At 48.5% G+C, this 13,380-nt stretch overlaps 1 protein-coding gene across 1 annotated transcript in view; it reads right to left on the bottom strand.

Annotated features, from left to right (window-relative positions):
* ITGA5 (integrin subunit alpha 5) overlaps positions 1-13,380 on the bottom strand; it is a 114,545-nt gene that overhangs the window by 14,680 nt on the left and 86,485 nt on the right. The window contains exons 18-22 of the mRNA XM_060252503.1: positions 11,977-12,114; positions 7,573-7,640; positions 3,868-4,018; positions 2,461-2,553; positions 985-1,064 (exon numbers count right to left, since the gene is read on the bottom strand). Of these exons, the coding sequence (XP_060108486.1) occupies positions 985-1,064; positions 2,461-2,553; positions 3,868-4,018; positions 7,573-7,640; positions 11,977-12,114 (530 nt within the window). The remainder of the gene's footprint in view (positions 1-984; positions 1,065-2,460; positions 2,554-3,867; positions 4,019-7,572; positions 7,641-11,976; positions 12,115-13,380) is intronic.

Below are 13,380 nucleotides of genomic sequence, written 5' to 3'. Positions count from 1 at the left end.
TCCAGGGAGCAGGCATCAACTGCACATGCTTGGACCAACTGAGCCCACCTGCTCAGTTCCTTTGAACCACTGCTGGTAAGTCCCCATCAATGAGAGATGCCAGCATTGGGGAAGGTTGGGTGGGCAAGTGTGACTGCACAGATGACCACTTGAAGATCATCAGATGGGCGACAGCCTGGCCTACTTGTAACCTTGAACTTGAGAGACAGAGAGAGGCCATAGAGCAGGGGTGTCAAACTAATTTGTTATGAGGGATGGATCTGACATAAATGAGATCTTGCCAGGCCGGGCCATGTGTGTCATAAAATGTAATGCCAGGTAGCAAAGATATAAACTTTATAAAGGACACAGACAAACACAAAGTTTTTTTAAAAACTTAAAACATTAGCACATGTTGGTCTTAAAGGCAGTTTCTTTGTATCTCTCCCATGCAATCCAGGCTCTCAATTGCACAGCACAGCTACTGAGCCAAGCCTCTCTTCCTTCTATTGGCTGAGGCTCCTCCCCCTCCTGGCCCCTTGGGGATGGAAGGGAAGAGTCAGAGCTTCCTCTGAAGCAAGCTATCCCTCCCCACCCCTTCCCCCAAAGGGAGGAGACTCAGCCGATGGAGAAAATAGAGGTCTGTTCTGTAGCTCCTGTGTGATGGAGCAAGCTTGCCAAAACAAACTGTGACGCAGAAGGAAGCAAGAGAGAGGGAGAAGAAAGCAGATGACAGTCAGTTGCTTGGGGGCTTGATAGGAACCCTCTGGGGGCCTCATTTGGTCCCTGGGCCACATGTTTGAAACCCCTGTCATAGAGAGTGGAAGGTACACTGTGTGTCCAGAAGGGGTGCAAAAAATAATTTATGTAATTCCTGACCATTTATGACACCTGACCAGTTAGAACTGTCTTTGAGTTGACGTTTTGGGCAGGGACTCACCATGGAGAACAGAGAAGAGGGAGAGCCGAGAGGGGTACATGGGGATTCTTTCCTGCCTCTCTTACCTCTGGATCTGGAAGTCAAACTGAATGGACTCCTTTGTATCAACAAGGCGAGGCACGGTGAAGCGCAGGCCACCCCAGAGCTGGGGAGAGAAACAAAATAAGAGGAGAGTGAGGATCTGGGACCTGCAGCTCCTACCAACTTGCGGTGGTGTGTTGAGAAGGAGGAAGCCCCCTTGCCTGGACAACAAGCCTTAAAAACATAAAAGAAGCCATGTTGGATCAGGCCAATGTTACACAGTGGCCAAAAACCCCAAGTGCCATCAAGAGGTCCACCAGTGGGGCTAGAAGCCCTCCCACTGTGCCCCCCCAAGCACAAGAATACAGAGCATCACTGCCCCAGACAGAGAGTTACAACAATAAGCTGTGGCTAACAGCCACTGATGGACCTCTGCTCAATATGCTTATCCATTCCCCTCCTGAAGCTGGCTATGCTTGTAGCTGCCACCACCTCCTGTGGCAGTGAATTACACGTTTATCACCTTTTGGGTGAAGCACTTCCTTTTATCTGTTCTAACCCAACTGCTCAGCAATTTCATTGAATGCCCACGAGTTCTTGTATTGTGAGAAAGGGAGAAAAGTACTTCTTTCTCTACTTTCTCCATCTCATGCATAATCTTGTAAACCTCTATCATGTCATCCTGCAGTCGATGTTTCTCCAAGCTAAAGAGCCCCGAGCGTTTTAACCTTTCTTCATAGGGAAAGCGTTCCAACCTTTAAATCATTCTAATTTAATTTAATCATTTAAGCCTTCCTGACATGGACATCCCAAAAGCCTTTGAAAGCATAATACAATCAAGCCAAAGGTATCCCACAGTTGTTAACAGAATGTTTCATTGAGGATACTTTCCAGAACACCTTTCCAACTTCGCAAGATGCAGGGAAAGGGATTCCTTAGGTTCCAACAGTTTTGGAGAGTCCATCCAGCTGGCTGAGCCTAGCTTGGGTCACCTCAAAAGAATGTGGCTGACTAATCCTTAACTGTTGTCAGTGAGTTAAGAACATAAGAGAAGCCATGTTGGATCAGGCCATTGGCCCATACTATGTCACTCAGTGGCAAAAAAAAACAACAGGTGCCATCAGGAGGTCCACCAGTGGGGCCAGGACACTAGAAGCCCTCCCACTGTGTCCACCCCCAAGTACCCAGAATACAGAGAATCACTTGCCCCAGACAGAGAGTTCCATCAATATCCTGTGGCTAATAGCCGCTGATGGACCTCTGCTCCATATGTTGATCCAAAGTTCTTCCTGCCACAGCTTTCTTAAGGTGACCTTGGATAAATCTAAACTTTTCTTCCCAAGGGGCAATTGTGTATTCCACGCCATTTCCACAGCCAAGGATTCCTTCACTGCTGCAAGGGTTCTCCCGCCACTCTAGAGTAAGAGAGGCACTTCCACAAGCCCCCCGCTCCCCACTGCACCTCCTCACTACCGTTCTGGTAAGAATGTTCATCCTGGTATGGAGTCTGGGATACTCACGCTGGCGCCTGCCTTCATTGGATTGCCAAGGTCACAGATGACTATGTTGGTCTCATTCACTGTGTCGTACTTGCAGCTCAGGCTGTTCAGGTTCTGGCAGGAAAGAACCAAAGAATCAAGAAAGAACCAGATAATTTAGTTAGTAGAAGGGGCATATACAGCTGCTGATTGTTCTGCAAAGGGTAGGGGCGGGGGGTGGGATCGTCTTTCCAAAGGTGACTCCTCTTCCAAGTTACAGGGCACAGTGCGACACATGAAGCTATCCTGTACCAAGTTAAACCATCAAACTAGAAATGTCAGGCTCTGCCTAGGGACTGAACCTAGAACCTTATGTGTGCAAATCAGGAGCTCTGCCACTAAGTCATGACCTTCCTCCTTGAAAATGAACGCATGAAGCTGTCTTCCACTGAGTCAGAACTTGAGCTGACCAAGATCAGTAGTGTCTACTCAAGACTGGCAGCAGCTCTCCAGGGTCTCAGGGTCTCTGGTGCTTTTAGCTGGAGGTGCCAGATTGAATCTGAGACCTTCTACATGCAAAGCAGGTGCTCTGCTACTGAGGCCAGACCCACAGTAGCCACCTGACTAAAACTGAATTAACAGGACATGACTTTTTAAGGATTTCTGGGAATTTCAGTTCTGTCAAGGAGACACCAACATTCCCTAACAGAGATCTCAGAACCTGCACCATTAGGATCACTCCGAGTCAACTGAATTAAATGCCTTTTAAATTGATTGTGTTTTAACGGGCAGCAGAAGCTCACACATCATAGCAGACACTATCTTAAAACAGCTTTTCCCTCTCACGTGAAAGCGAGGAATGAAAACTGTGGATGTTTGCTGTTATGATTTCGGTACTAAAAGTAATTTTTTAAAAAAGACTGCTCTTTCATTAATCAGGAAATATTCATTCATTGATTAGTTGACAGTGCAACCTAACTCCCTATGAAGGAAACCATGACAACTATATTACCGGGAGAAGTTTGCAACACAGAACATTCTAACTCGCACAAATTAGAAAGAACTACACATTTTGTTCGACAGAAATATATCTGGCTTGTATGTGTGTGTTTTCTGTATACTGATCGGTGGATATGTATCACTTGACAAAAGCTTCATGAGGGCTATTGTCTTTTATGAACACTGCCTGTATGATTTCAAATACCTTTCACTAGTCATGAAAAATGGAAGGGGATTCCTGTTTTTCCCCCCTTTTAAATTATAGTCAGGAATCCGCCTTTACGTGTCAGATTTCCCAGGATTGTGAAAAGGGAACCAATTTTCTTCTCAGTAGATCACAGCGATAAGGCTTCGGATTTGGAAAGAGAAATCTCTATAATACATCTGTTTCTCCCATCAGAGGGATGCATTTGTCTAAGAGTGCAGAAATATCACTTATGAGGTACCTACCCCCTGGGCCCGGAGGACTCCTGTATATTCAGCCTCCGGTGGCATAGTCACATGTAGTTCAGCTTCATAGGCACCGCCTTCGCCATGATTCTGCGCATGGAATGAAACATTCAGTGCATTCTTGTCTCCCAGGTACACAGTGTGATGATCCCTGCAAAGGGTTGGAGAAAAGAGTGAGAACGCCAATCATGACAGTTGATTCTGAAGCTATCATTCAAGCATGCCGCTTCATGAAGTGTGGGGTGGACAGTGCCGGACCGCAGGAAAATGAATATCAAACATGAGAGCAGGAGTGGAATTCTAGCAGGAGCTTCTTTGCATATTAGGCCACACACCCTTGGATGTAGCCAATCCTTCAAGAGTTTACAAGGTTCTTTTTTGTAAGCTCTTGGAGGATTAGCTACATCAGGGCAGGACTGGATCTAGAGGGGGGCAGAGGGGGGGGGGTGCCAAATTGGGTACGGAGCCATTGTGTTCTATGGGACCATAAGATAGAATGGCCCATAAGGGGGCGCCATTTTTTAATTTTGCCCCCCCCCCCCTCAAAAAACATGTAGATCCAGTCCTGCATCAGGGGTGTGTGGCCTAACATGCAAAGGAGATTGTACTAGAATTCTACCCCTGCATGAGAGCTTAGATCAGTCTGCAATATATTGGGTGTCACGTATTCTCTTTCACACTCCAGCACAACTAACATAGACCACAGAGTACTGGAGAGTTTCAGAGAAGCTTTTCAGTATCATGTACAGTGCTCCCGTCTCTCTCACCAGCTCACAGATCTTACATGTACTGTTATAGATCAAACGGGCCTGAATACTAAACTGGACATGTCAGATTAAAAAAAAACAACTAAGCAAAGGAATTCCTTTTTAAAAAAAGATGTTCATTTGTCTTGTGGCAATAATACTGCTGACGTCAATCCAAGCCCATACTCTCCAAAAAGTTTTGCTTTTTTATAAGAATAGCTTTAAGAGGGCAGCTGTGTTGGTGGTGCAGCAGAAGAGCTGCATTCGAACCCAGGACCATCTTAGAGACCAACAAGATCAGAATCATAGAGTTGGAAGGGACCTCCAGGGTCATCTAGTCCAACCCCCTGCACAATGCAGGAAACCCACAAATACCTACCGCAAATTCACAGGATCTTCATCGCTGTCAGATGGCCATCTAGCCTCTGTTTAAAAACCTCCAAGGAAGGAGAGCCCACCACTTCCCGAGGAAGCCTGTTCCACTGAGGAATTGCTCTAACAGTCATGAAGTTCTTCCTAATGTTGAGCCAGAAACTCTTCTGATTTAATTTCAACCCATTGGTTCTGGTCCTACCTTTTGATGCCACAGAAAATAATTCCGCACCATCCTCTACATGACAGCCCTTCAAGTACTTGAAGATGGTGATCATATCACCTCTCAGCCGCCTCAGATGTTCCAGGTTATCAGCTTTCAAGAGTCAAAGCCAGGAGTGCCCAAACTGCCGCTCAGGAGCCACATGTGGCTCTTTCACACATATTGTGTGGCTCCCAAAGCCCCCACCATCCCATCACCTGGCTTGGAGAAGGCATTTATCTCTTTAAATCACTTCTCCAAGTCAAGCCAGCCAGCAGCTTGGGGAATGGATTTAAAGTTAAAGTTGCTTTCTTTCCACCTCCATCTTCTCCCCATCTATTTGCCTTCCTTCCTGCCTTCTATGAGGCTCTCAATCATCTGATATTCATGTCTTGTGGCTCTCAAACGTCTGATGTTTATTCTATGTGGCTCTTAGGTTAAGCAAGTTTGGCCACCCCTGGTCAAAGCCTTCCGGCAAAGGGAGCTTGACCCTCAAAAGACCACAGCTTGAAAATCTCATGGGTCTCCAAGGTGCTACTGAACTCAAACTTAGCTTTTCCTCAATATCTCAAACAATCCCACACTGGGCCCTGCAGACCCTGCTGAACTGCAGCCCCCTCTGCTACCACAATAGGACCTTGAATGCAATGGAAACTTCTCCCCAGAAATGAGGCAGTGGGAAAGGGGTGGGGGTGGGGACTGAGGCTGATTGCTGGGATCTTGGAAGAAACTTTGACCAGAAGAAGAATCAGACCAGAGGGGTTTGCTTAAGAAGGCCTGCTGAGCCATTCTCGTGCCTGGGCTGGGTTGTACTGGGGTTGCTCTTTCAAATTTCAATACCAGCTGACAGTGCAGCCTTGTGCACAGGAGTGCCTCTCAAGAGGGGCTGCCAGGGGTGAGGGTTAGGGGTAGGGTTACTTTTTAGGCTAGGCACTTTTTAGGCTCCCTTCGAAGCTACAGGGATTGTGCTATCACCAAGGTTTTAACGTATAGGAAGGGCAACATCTTGGCTTTTCTCTCTCCCAATTCCTGAAAGATAAGCCCCCCCGCTTTCTCAGATTCTCTCTCAGCTGCACCATGTGGCAAGCCTGAATAATCACAGGCAGGGCTTCTTTTGTAGCAGGTACTCCTTTGCATATTAGGCCACACCCTCCCTTGATGTAGCCAATCCTCCTGCAGCTCACAGTAGGCCCTGTACTAAGAGCTCCATAAGCTCTTGGAGGACTGGCTACATCAGGAGTCTGTGGCCTAATATGCAAAGGAGTTCCTGCTACAAACAAAGCCCTGATCACAGGCATGACAACGCCCCAAGTTCCTCTGCTCAGCTTATTAGGGTTGCCAAGCGCCAGGTGATACCTTGAGATTTCCTGGAATTACAATTCATTTCCAGACTGAACAGATCAGTTCCCCTGGAGAAAAGGCTGCTTTGGAGATGAGATTCTATGGTATTATACCCTACTTAGGTCTTTGTCTTCCCCAAACCCCACTCTCAAATTCTCAAGAATTTCCCAACAAAGAGTTGGCAACTCCACAGCTTACACTTCGTACAGAAGAGGGCAGAAAGGCCAGAATATATTATGGGATAGAAGCAATCAAGACAAATTAATATCTATCCATCCCCAAGCAGTGCTACCTCTAAGCTGTGGAGCCTTGTTAACAAAAATTCTATTTTGTGAGCTACTGGCCTTAATGTTGTGAGCTACTGCATAAATTAGCTTGCTCCGGGGCCATTTCTTCCTAAGACAAAAATGTGTGCGTCAGAGGCTAAAAAATCATGAGCCAGCTCAAACTAACTCAGCTTAGAAGGAACACTGTCCCCAAGGAATCAGAGAAGTCAGGCACTTAACCACACACTCAAGATGGTAAAGTCACAAGGAGGAGACACATCAATAATTATAACCCCCAATGCATCCAGCCAACTGCTGTTAAGTTTCTATCATCTTCTTCCCGCTCCATGAACAAAACAGGAAACTGCAGCCAGATCTGGCTCACCCAAGAAAGCCTCCAGCAACTGAACAAACCGTTTCCCCTGCCCCAACTGTCACCAGTGGTTCTATGGCAACAGAATCCTCACTGGCCACACCCACGACTTATGACAGAAACATGAATCTGTGATGTCATCATCCAGTCTGAGGGAGCCAAGTGAAGGGAGACTCAGCAGCAGAGAAGGTTCCATCACTGAGTGGGGAAGGGAAGGGGCACCAGCAGCCTCTCATGCTTCCATTTCAGGAGAGGTCTTGGTGATAGGGGGCAGGGCACCAGGTCCTGGCACCAAGCGAGATCATGGTGACCCAATTTTTCTACTACCAAAGATGTCTGTGTGCATGTGGGGCACCTGGCTATGACCTTACGGGGGTAGAGCAGCAAGGGCCGGGGCCTTCTTACCCAAGGACTTCAAGCTTCAGGTCAGGGACACAGACGTTGTCTTCACCGCAATCAAGCTGGATCTGGGCCTGGCGGGAAACAACAACAACAACTTTTATTTGTATCCCGCCCTCCCCGCCGGACATTTCATACATCAATTATACAATCATTAAAACTACTACATTAACAGTGTAATTAAAATTCTAGTTAAAATTCTAAAATTAATAAAAATTAATAACATATATACTGGTGCTATGATTACATTTATGTTTATGATGGTGAGTTCTTTAGCAGTTTCCCCCTTATTCGGTGAAGGCCAACCGGAAGAGGGTAGTCTTGCAGGCCCTGCGGAACTGTTCAAGGTCCCGCAGGGCCCGCATTTCCTCTGGAAATTGGTTCCACAGGCGTGGAGCCATAGTAGAGAAAGCTCGGTTGCAGGTGCTTTGCAACTTCACCTCTTTCGGCCCGGGGATGTTCAGCAGGTTTTTCCCAGCTGACCTCAGTGCTCTCTGGGGTTCATACGGGGAGAGACGGTCCCTAAGGTAGGCAGGTCCTTGACCATATAGGGCTTTAAAGGTGATAACCAGCGCTTTGTAACGAATCCGGTATACAACTGGCAGCCAGTTCAATTCGCGCAGCCCAGGCTGTATGTGGCCCCACATTGGGAGCCCCAACAGCAATCTAGCCGCCGCGTTCTGCACTAGCTGCAGCTTCCGGATTTGGTACAGAGGCAGCCCCATGTAGAGGGCATTACAGTAGTCAAGTCTCGAGGTGACCGTTGCATGAATCACCATTGCCAGATCTTGACGCTCTAGGAAGGGAGCCAGCTGCTTTGCCCGCCTCAGGTGGAAAAAGGCTGACTTGGCAGTGGCTGCAATCTGGGCCTCCATTGATAGTGAAGGCTCCAGTAAAACTCCCAGGCTCCTGACCCGGCACGCCGCTTTCAGCGGCGCTCCGTTGAAGACCGGGAGAGGTATTTCTCTTCCCTGGGCGCCCCGATCTAGGCAAAGGACTTCTGTCTTCGCTGGATTCAATTTCAGTCCACTCTGCCTTAACCAAGTTGCCATAGCCTGCAGAGCCCGGTCTAAATTCTCTGGGACGCAGTCAGGCCGGCCGTCCATTAGTAGACAGAGCTGGGTGTCATCCGCATATTGGTGGCACCCAAGCCCGTAACTCCTGGCAATCTGGGCAAGGGGGCGCATATAGATGTTAAATAACATCGGTGAGAGAACTGCTCCCTGAGGCACACCACAATCTAGTGTGTGTCTCTGGGACAGCTCACCTCCGATTGCCACCCTTTGTCCCCGATCTTCAAGGAAGGAGGAGAGCCATTGTAGGGCTGACCCCCTAACCCCCACATCGGCGAGGCGGCGGGTCAGTAACCGATGGTCGACCATGTCAAATGCAGCCGACAGGTCTAACAACATCAGCACCGCCACACCACCTCGGTCCAGATGCCGTTGGAGATCATCCACCAGGGCGACCAGCACTGTCTCCGTCCCGTGGCCCGGGCGAAAGCCAGACTGGCAAGGATCTAAGATGGAAGCGTCATCCAGAAAGCCCTGTAGCTGCGATGCCACTGCCCTCTCTATAAGTTTACCTAAGAACGGTAAATTAGAGACCGGTCGGTAATTTGCCAATTCGGCCGGGTCTGCTGTACTTTTTTTAGGAGGGGAGGGACCAAGGCTTCTTTTAGAGGCGTTGGAAAACGCCCCTCCAAGAGGGATCTATTTATGATGTCCCGTAAAGGACATCTAAGCTCCCTCGGGCAAGATTTAATTAGCCAGGAGGGGCATGGGTCCAAATCACAAGTTGTAGGGCGTGCAGAAGAGAGAATTCCGTCAACTTCCTCCAGGCTGAGTGGGTCGAAATGATCCAGGATTAAACCGGAAGACAGGCACGGAGCCTCGAGTTCATGTACTGTATCTAACGTGATGGGCAGGTCCTGGCGGAGCGACGTGATTTTGTCTGCAAAAAATTTCGCAAAAGCCTCACAGCCTATTTCCAATTCTCTAACGTTTGGTCTGCCCTGCGGCAGTGTGGTTAAATGCCCAATTATTTTAAACAATTGTGCTGGGCGCGACTTTGCAGACGCAATCTTGGCCGCGAAGTAGTTTTTCTTCGTGGCCTTGACTGCCATCTCATAAGACCTCATAAACGTTCTGTAGGATGTTCTCGTCACTTCGTCACGAGTGCGCCGCCACTGCCTCTCTAGTCGTTGGAGTCCTTGTTTCAGTCGGCGTAGCTCCAAGGTATACCAAGGAGCCAGCCTCGAACGAGGGCACAGAGGACGTCGAGGTGCGATCTCGTTGATTACCCTGGATAGCCGATCTTGCCAGGCATCAACCAGGGTGTCAAGGGAATCGCCAGGGGGCCAAGGATCCCGAAGAGCCATTTGGAACCGTTCCGGGTCCATCAGGCTCCGCGGGCGAGCCAAAATAGGCTCTCTGCCCTTACAGGGTTGTGGCAGCGCTTCCATACGAGCCTTGAGGGCTAAGTGATCCGACCATGGTATCGCCTCAGTTGCGATTTCGTTCACTTGAATCCCGGTCGCAAAGATCAGATCTAATGTGTGTCCCGCCTGATGCGTGGGGGTCATAACAAATTGAGAGAGTCCCAGTGTCGCCATGGAAGACACTAGGTCCATCGCCCGAGTGGAAGCTGCGTCATCGGCATGGACATTGAAGTCGCCCAGGACCACAAGTCCTGGGTACTCCAACGCCCAGCCCGACACCGCCTCCATCAGGGATGGTAAGGCACTGGCCGGTACGTTAGGCGGACGGTACACCAGCCAGATCGCCAACCTCTCTCCGACATCCCAAGCAAGGCCGGCACACTCAATACCGTCGATCGTTGGGGCCGGGAGAGCCCGGAAGGAGTAACCCTCCCGTATGAATAGCGCTACCCCTCCCCCCCGCCCGCTAATCCGCGATTGGTGAAAGACCGAGTAACCAAAGGAGGTCAGATGTGAGACAGGTTCACCACAATAAGTTTGCCAATTCCACTGCAGCCCCCAAGGCCATTCTGGGGATCCCCTTGCCTCAGAAGCAGTACTTTTTTTTAGTGGGGGGGGGGCCCTTTTTGAGCCACAATGAAAGAGAGGAGGTGAGATGGGTATCCCTTCTGACAGTGGAAAATTAGCCAATGGATTCAACCCGTTCTTTCTCAGCCTGCCCTAACCCACAGGGTGATGAAGAGAGGGGGAAGAGTCAACTATACCCCTCTAAGATGCTTGGAAGAATTTATTTATTTATTCACTTGTCTCCCCAACATGCCGTACAACACACATTTTATCCTCACAACAATCCTGTCTGGTACGTTGCGGGCTGGGGTAGGGGGAAGAGACAGACAGAGTTGTGTGTGAGACAGTGTGTGACTGGCTCAAGGTCACTTAGTGAGTTTCCATGGCAGAGTGGAAATACTCTTCCAGACCCTAGTCGAACACTCTAGCCACTATACCAGCACTGTCTGTAAAAGGAAAGGAGGGATAAAATATACTAAACAGAACCTAGATCGCACTGGTATCTCCAGGACTGGGCTGGCTAGATGCTCCCTCACAGAACAGAGGCATATACTGTAAGAAAGGAGGCAGTAAGACACCATCCCTGAGTTTTGATCTTCTGTTGCCCCTACATGTTATTTTCTTCCCAGGTAAGCTGCCCAGGACCTGACATGGATAGCCCCAGGACAGCCTGATCTCATCAGATCTTGAAGCTAAGCAGGGCTGGCCCCAGCTAGTACTTGGATGGGGGACCACCAAGTTCAGGGGTGTCAAACTGAAGGGGTCCTATTAAGCCCGCAAACAAGTCTGCTTCCTTCTCCCTCTCTCTTGCTTCTTTCTGGGTCACAGCTTGCTTTGCACAGCAGCTACATAGCAAAGCCTCTATTTTCTCCAGTAGCTGAGGCTCCTCTCTTGGAGAGGGAGGGAGAGCTTGCTTACATATTGACCACAATATTGCAAGAGCGCTAATACTATAAGCATGTTTTAAGCTTTTTTTTTTAAAAAAAAATCTTTAATGGTGTTTGTCTCTGCCCTTTATAAAGTTTATATCTCCACTACCTGGCATGACATGTTATGACGCACACGGCCCAGCCCGACAAGGTGTCATTTATGTCAGATCCGGCCCTCATAACAAATGAGTTTGATACCTCTGACCAACTAAGTCCAGGGTTGCTATTGCAGAAGCCACCTCTGCTCAGCTCTTTCCTATGGGGATCGTCCTATGGGATTGCTGTAAGTCAGCGGTGACTTGACAACACATTCCACCACCAAGCTGCCCAGTGCAATGTTTCCTGAAAGGCAGGACAGAAATACTCTCCAGACCCTTCACCAGTCAGCTTGCTTTACGCTAAATGCTAAGAGTTAACTGCTAGCAGCCAGGCCCAGCCCCACTGGACACTTCCCCTCTCTTTTCCCATCGGTACCTTCTGTTCAATGTGGTTGTGAGTGAGGTAGTTGAGGATGGGTTGCAGTCCATGGGCATCTAGTGGGGCCTTTGGATCCAGCGAGAAGTTGAGCGACAGGTAGATGGGGGAGAGCTTGTCACGGAACTCGGACTCGTTCTGTCAGGATGGAGAAGAGAGTACAAAATATGCACGTTTAAAAAGAATGTAGGAACCTCCAGTGCTCAGTGCATGGGTCTCCTAATGCACTTCAGCAAGACTCTGGGGATTCTGGAACTGAGCTGTGTTATCCATCTGCTGTAGAAAAGGGCAAGAGTCCAGTAGCAACTTAAAGACTTAACAAAATTTGTGGCGGGGTATGAGCTTTCATAAGTCAGTGCTCACTTCTGTTTTTCTGAGCAGTCACTTGTGAAAGTTCATCTCCTGCCACAAATTATGTTAGTCTTTAAGGCACTAATGGACTGTTGCTCTTTTCTACTCCTACAGACTAATGTGGCTACCGATCTTGGATCTTTCTATCTGTCCCTTGCAGCATTGCTATAACATATACCAGGGATGGCCAACGGTAACTCTCCAGATGTTTTTGCCTACAACTCCCATCAGCCCCAGCCATTGGCCATGCTGGCTGGGGCTGATGGGAGCTGTAGGCAAAAAAACACCTGGAGAGCTACCATTGGCCACCCCTGACATATACCATGCCAACTAGGGCTTTTTTTGTAGCAGGAACTCCTTTGCATATTAGGCCACACACCCCTTATGTAGCCAATCCTCCAGAAGCTTACAGGGCTCTTCTTACAGGGCCTACTGTAAGCTCCGGGAGGACTGGCTACCATCAGGGGGTGTAGCCTAATATGCAAAGGAATTCCTGCTACAAAAAAAGCTCTGATGCCAACCATGTTTATGTGCCAGTGAGTATACCAATCATATGTAGGCTGAACTCTCAAGCTGCCAATAATATGACTCTCCATACTTTGTGTTTTTCTACCTATTTCCAAACTTAACTGAAATGTCATTCCTTTGGGTGCTTACTAATGGATTGACTCTCAGGTGGGGCTCCAGTCTGGTAGATTTGCCACAGCTCCATGTCAGGAACAAGGCTGAATTCCTTGTGAATCCAGCTGGTCGTTCAGACCCCAACTGGAATTCTGTGGGGTGTTCAGGAAGTTCTATTGAAGAGCACTTGCCCTAAGCTATAAGCTGGCTGGTAACTCAGTGAAACAGGAGACAGAGGTCTGAAGTTTTGGAAAGCTGGAGGTTTTTTGGGATTGACCTTAACTGTTATTAGGTTTATCAGGTAAGAAGTCAAGGGATGCTTATGGATCAATACTTGTTGACAGAAAAACAGGTACAAGTGGTTGTTAGCAGTTTTTTTTCCTGCTGCAACAGACCAACGCAGCTGGAACAGACTGGATTTGTGTTCTTGAT

Source organism: Heteronotia binoei, chromosome 13, assembly GCF_032191835.1.
Source record: "Heteronotia binoei isolate CCM8104 ecotype False Entrance Well chromosome 13, APGP_CSIRO_Hbin_v1, whole genome shotgun sequence".
NCBI lineage: Eukaryota > Metazoa > Chordata > Lepidosauria > Squamata > Gekkonidae > Heteronotia > Heteronotia binoei.
Note: the sequence above shows the minus strand (reverse complement) of the source record. Positions and strands in the feature narration are given on the sequence as shown.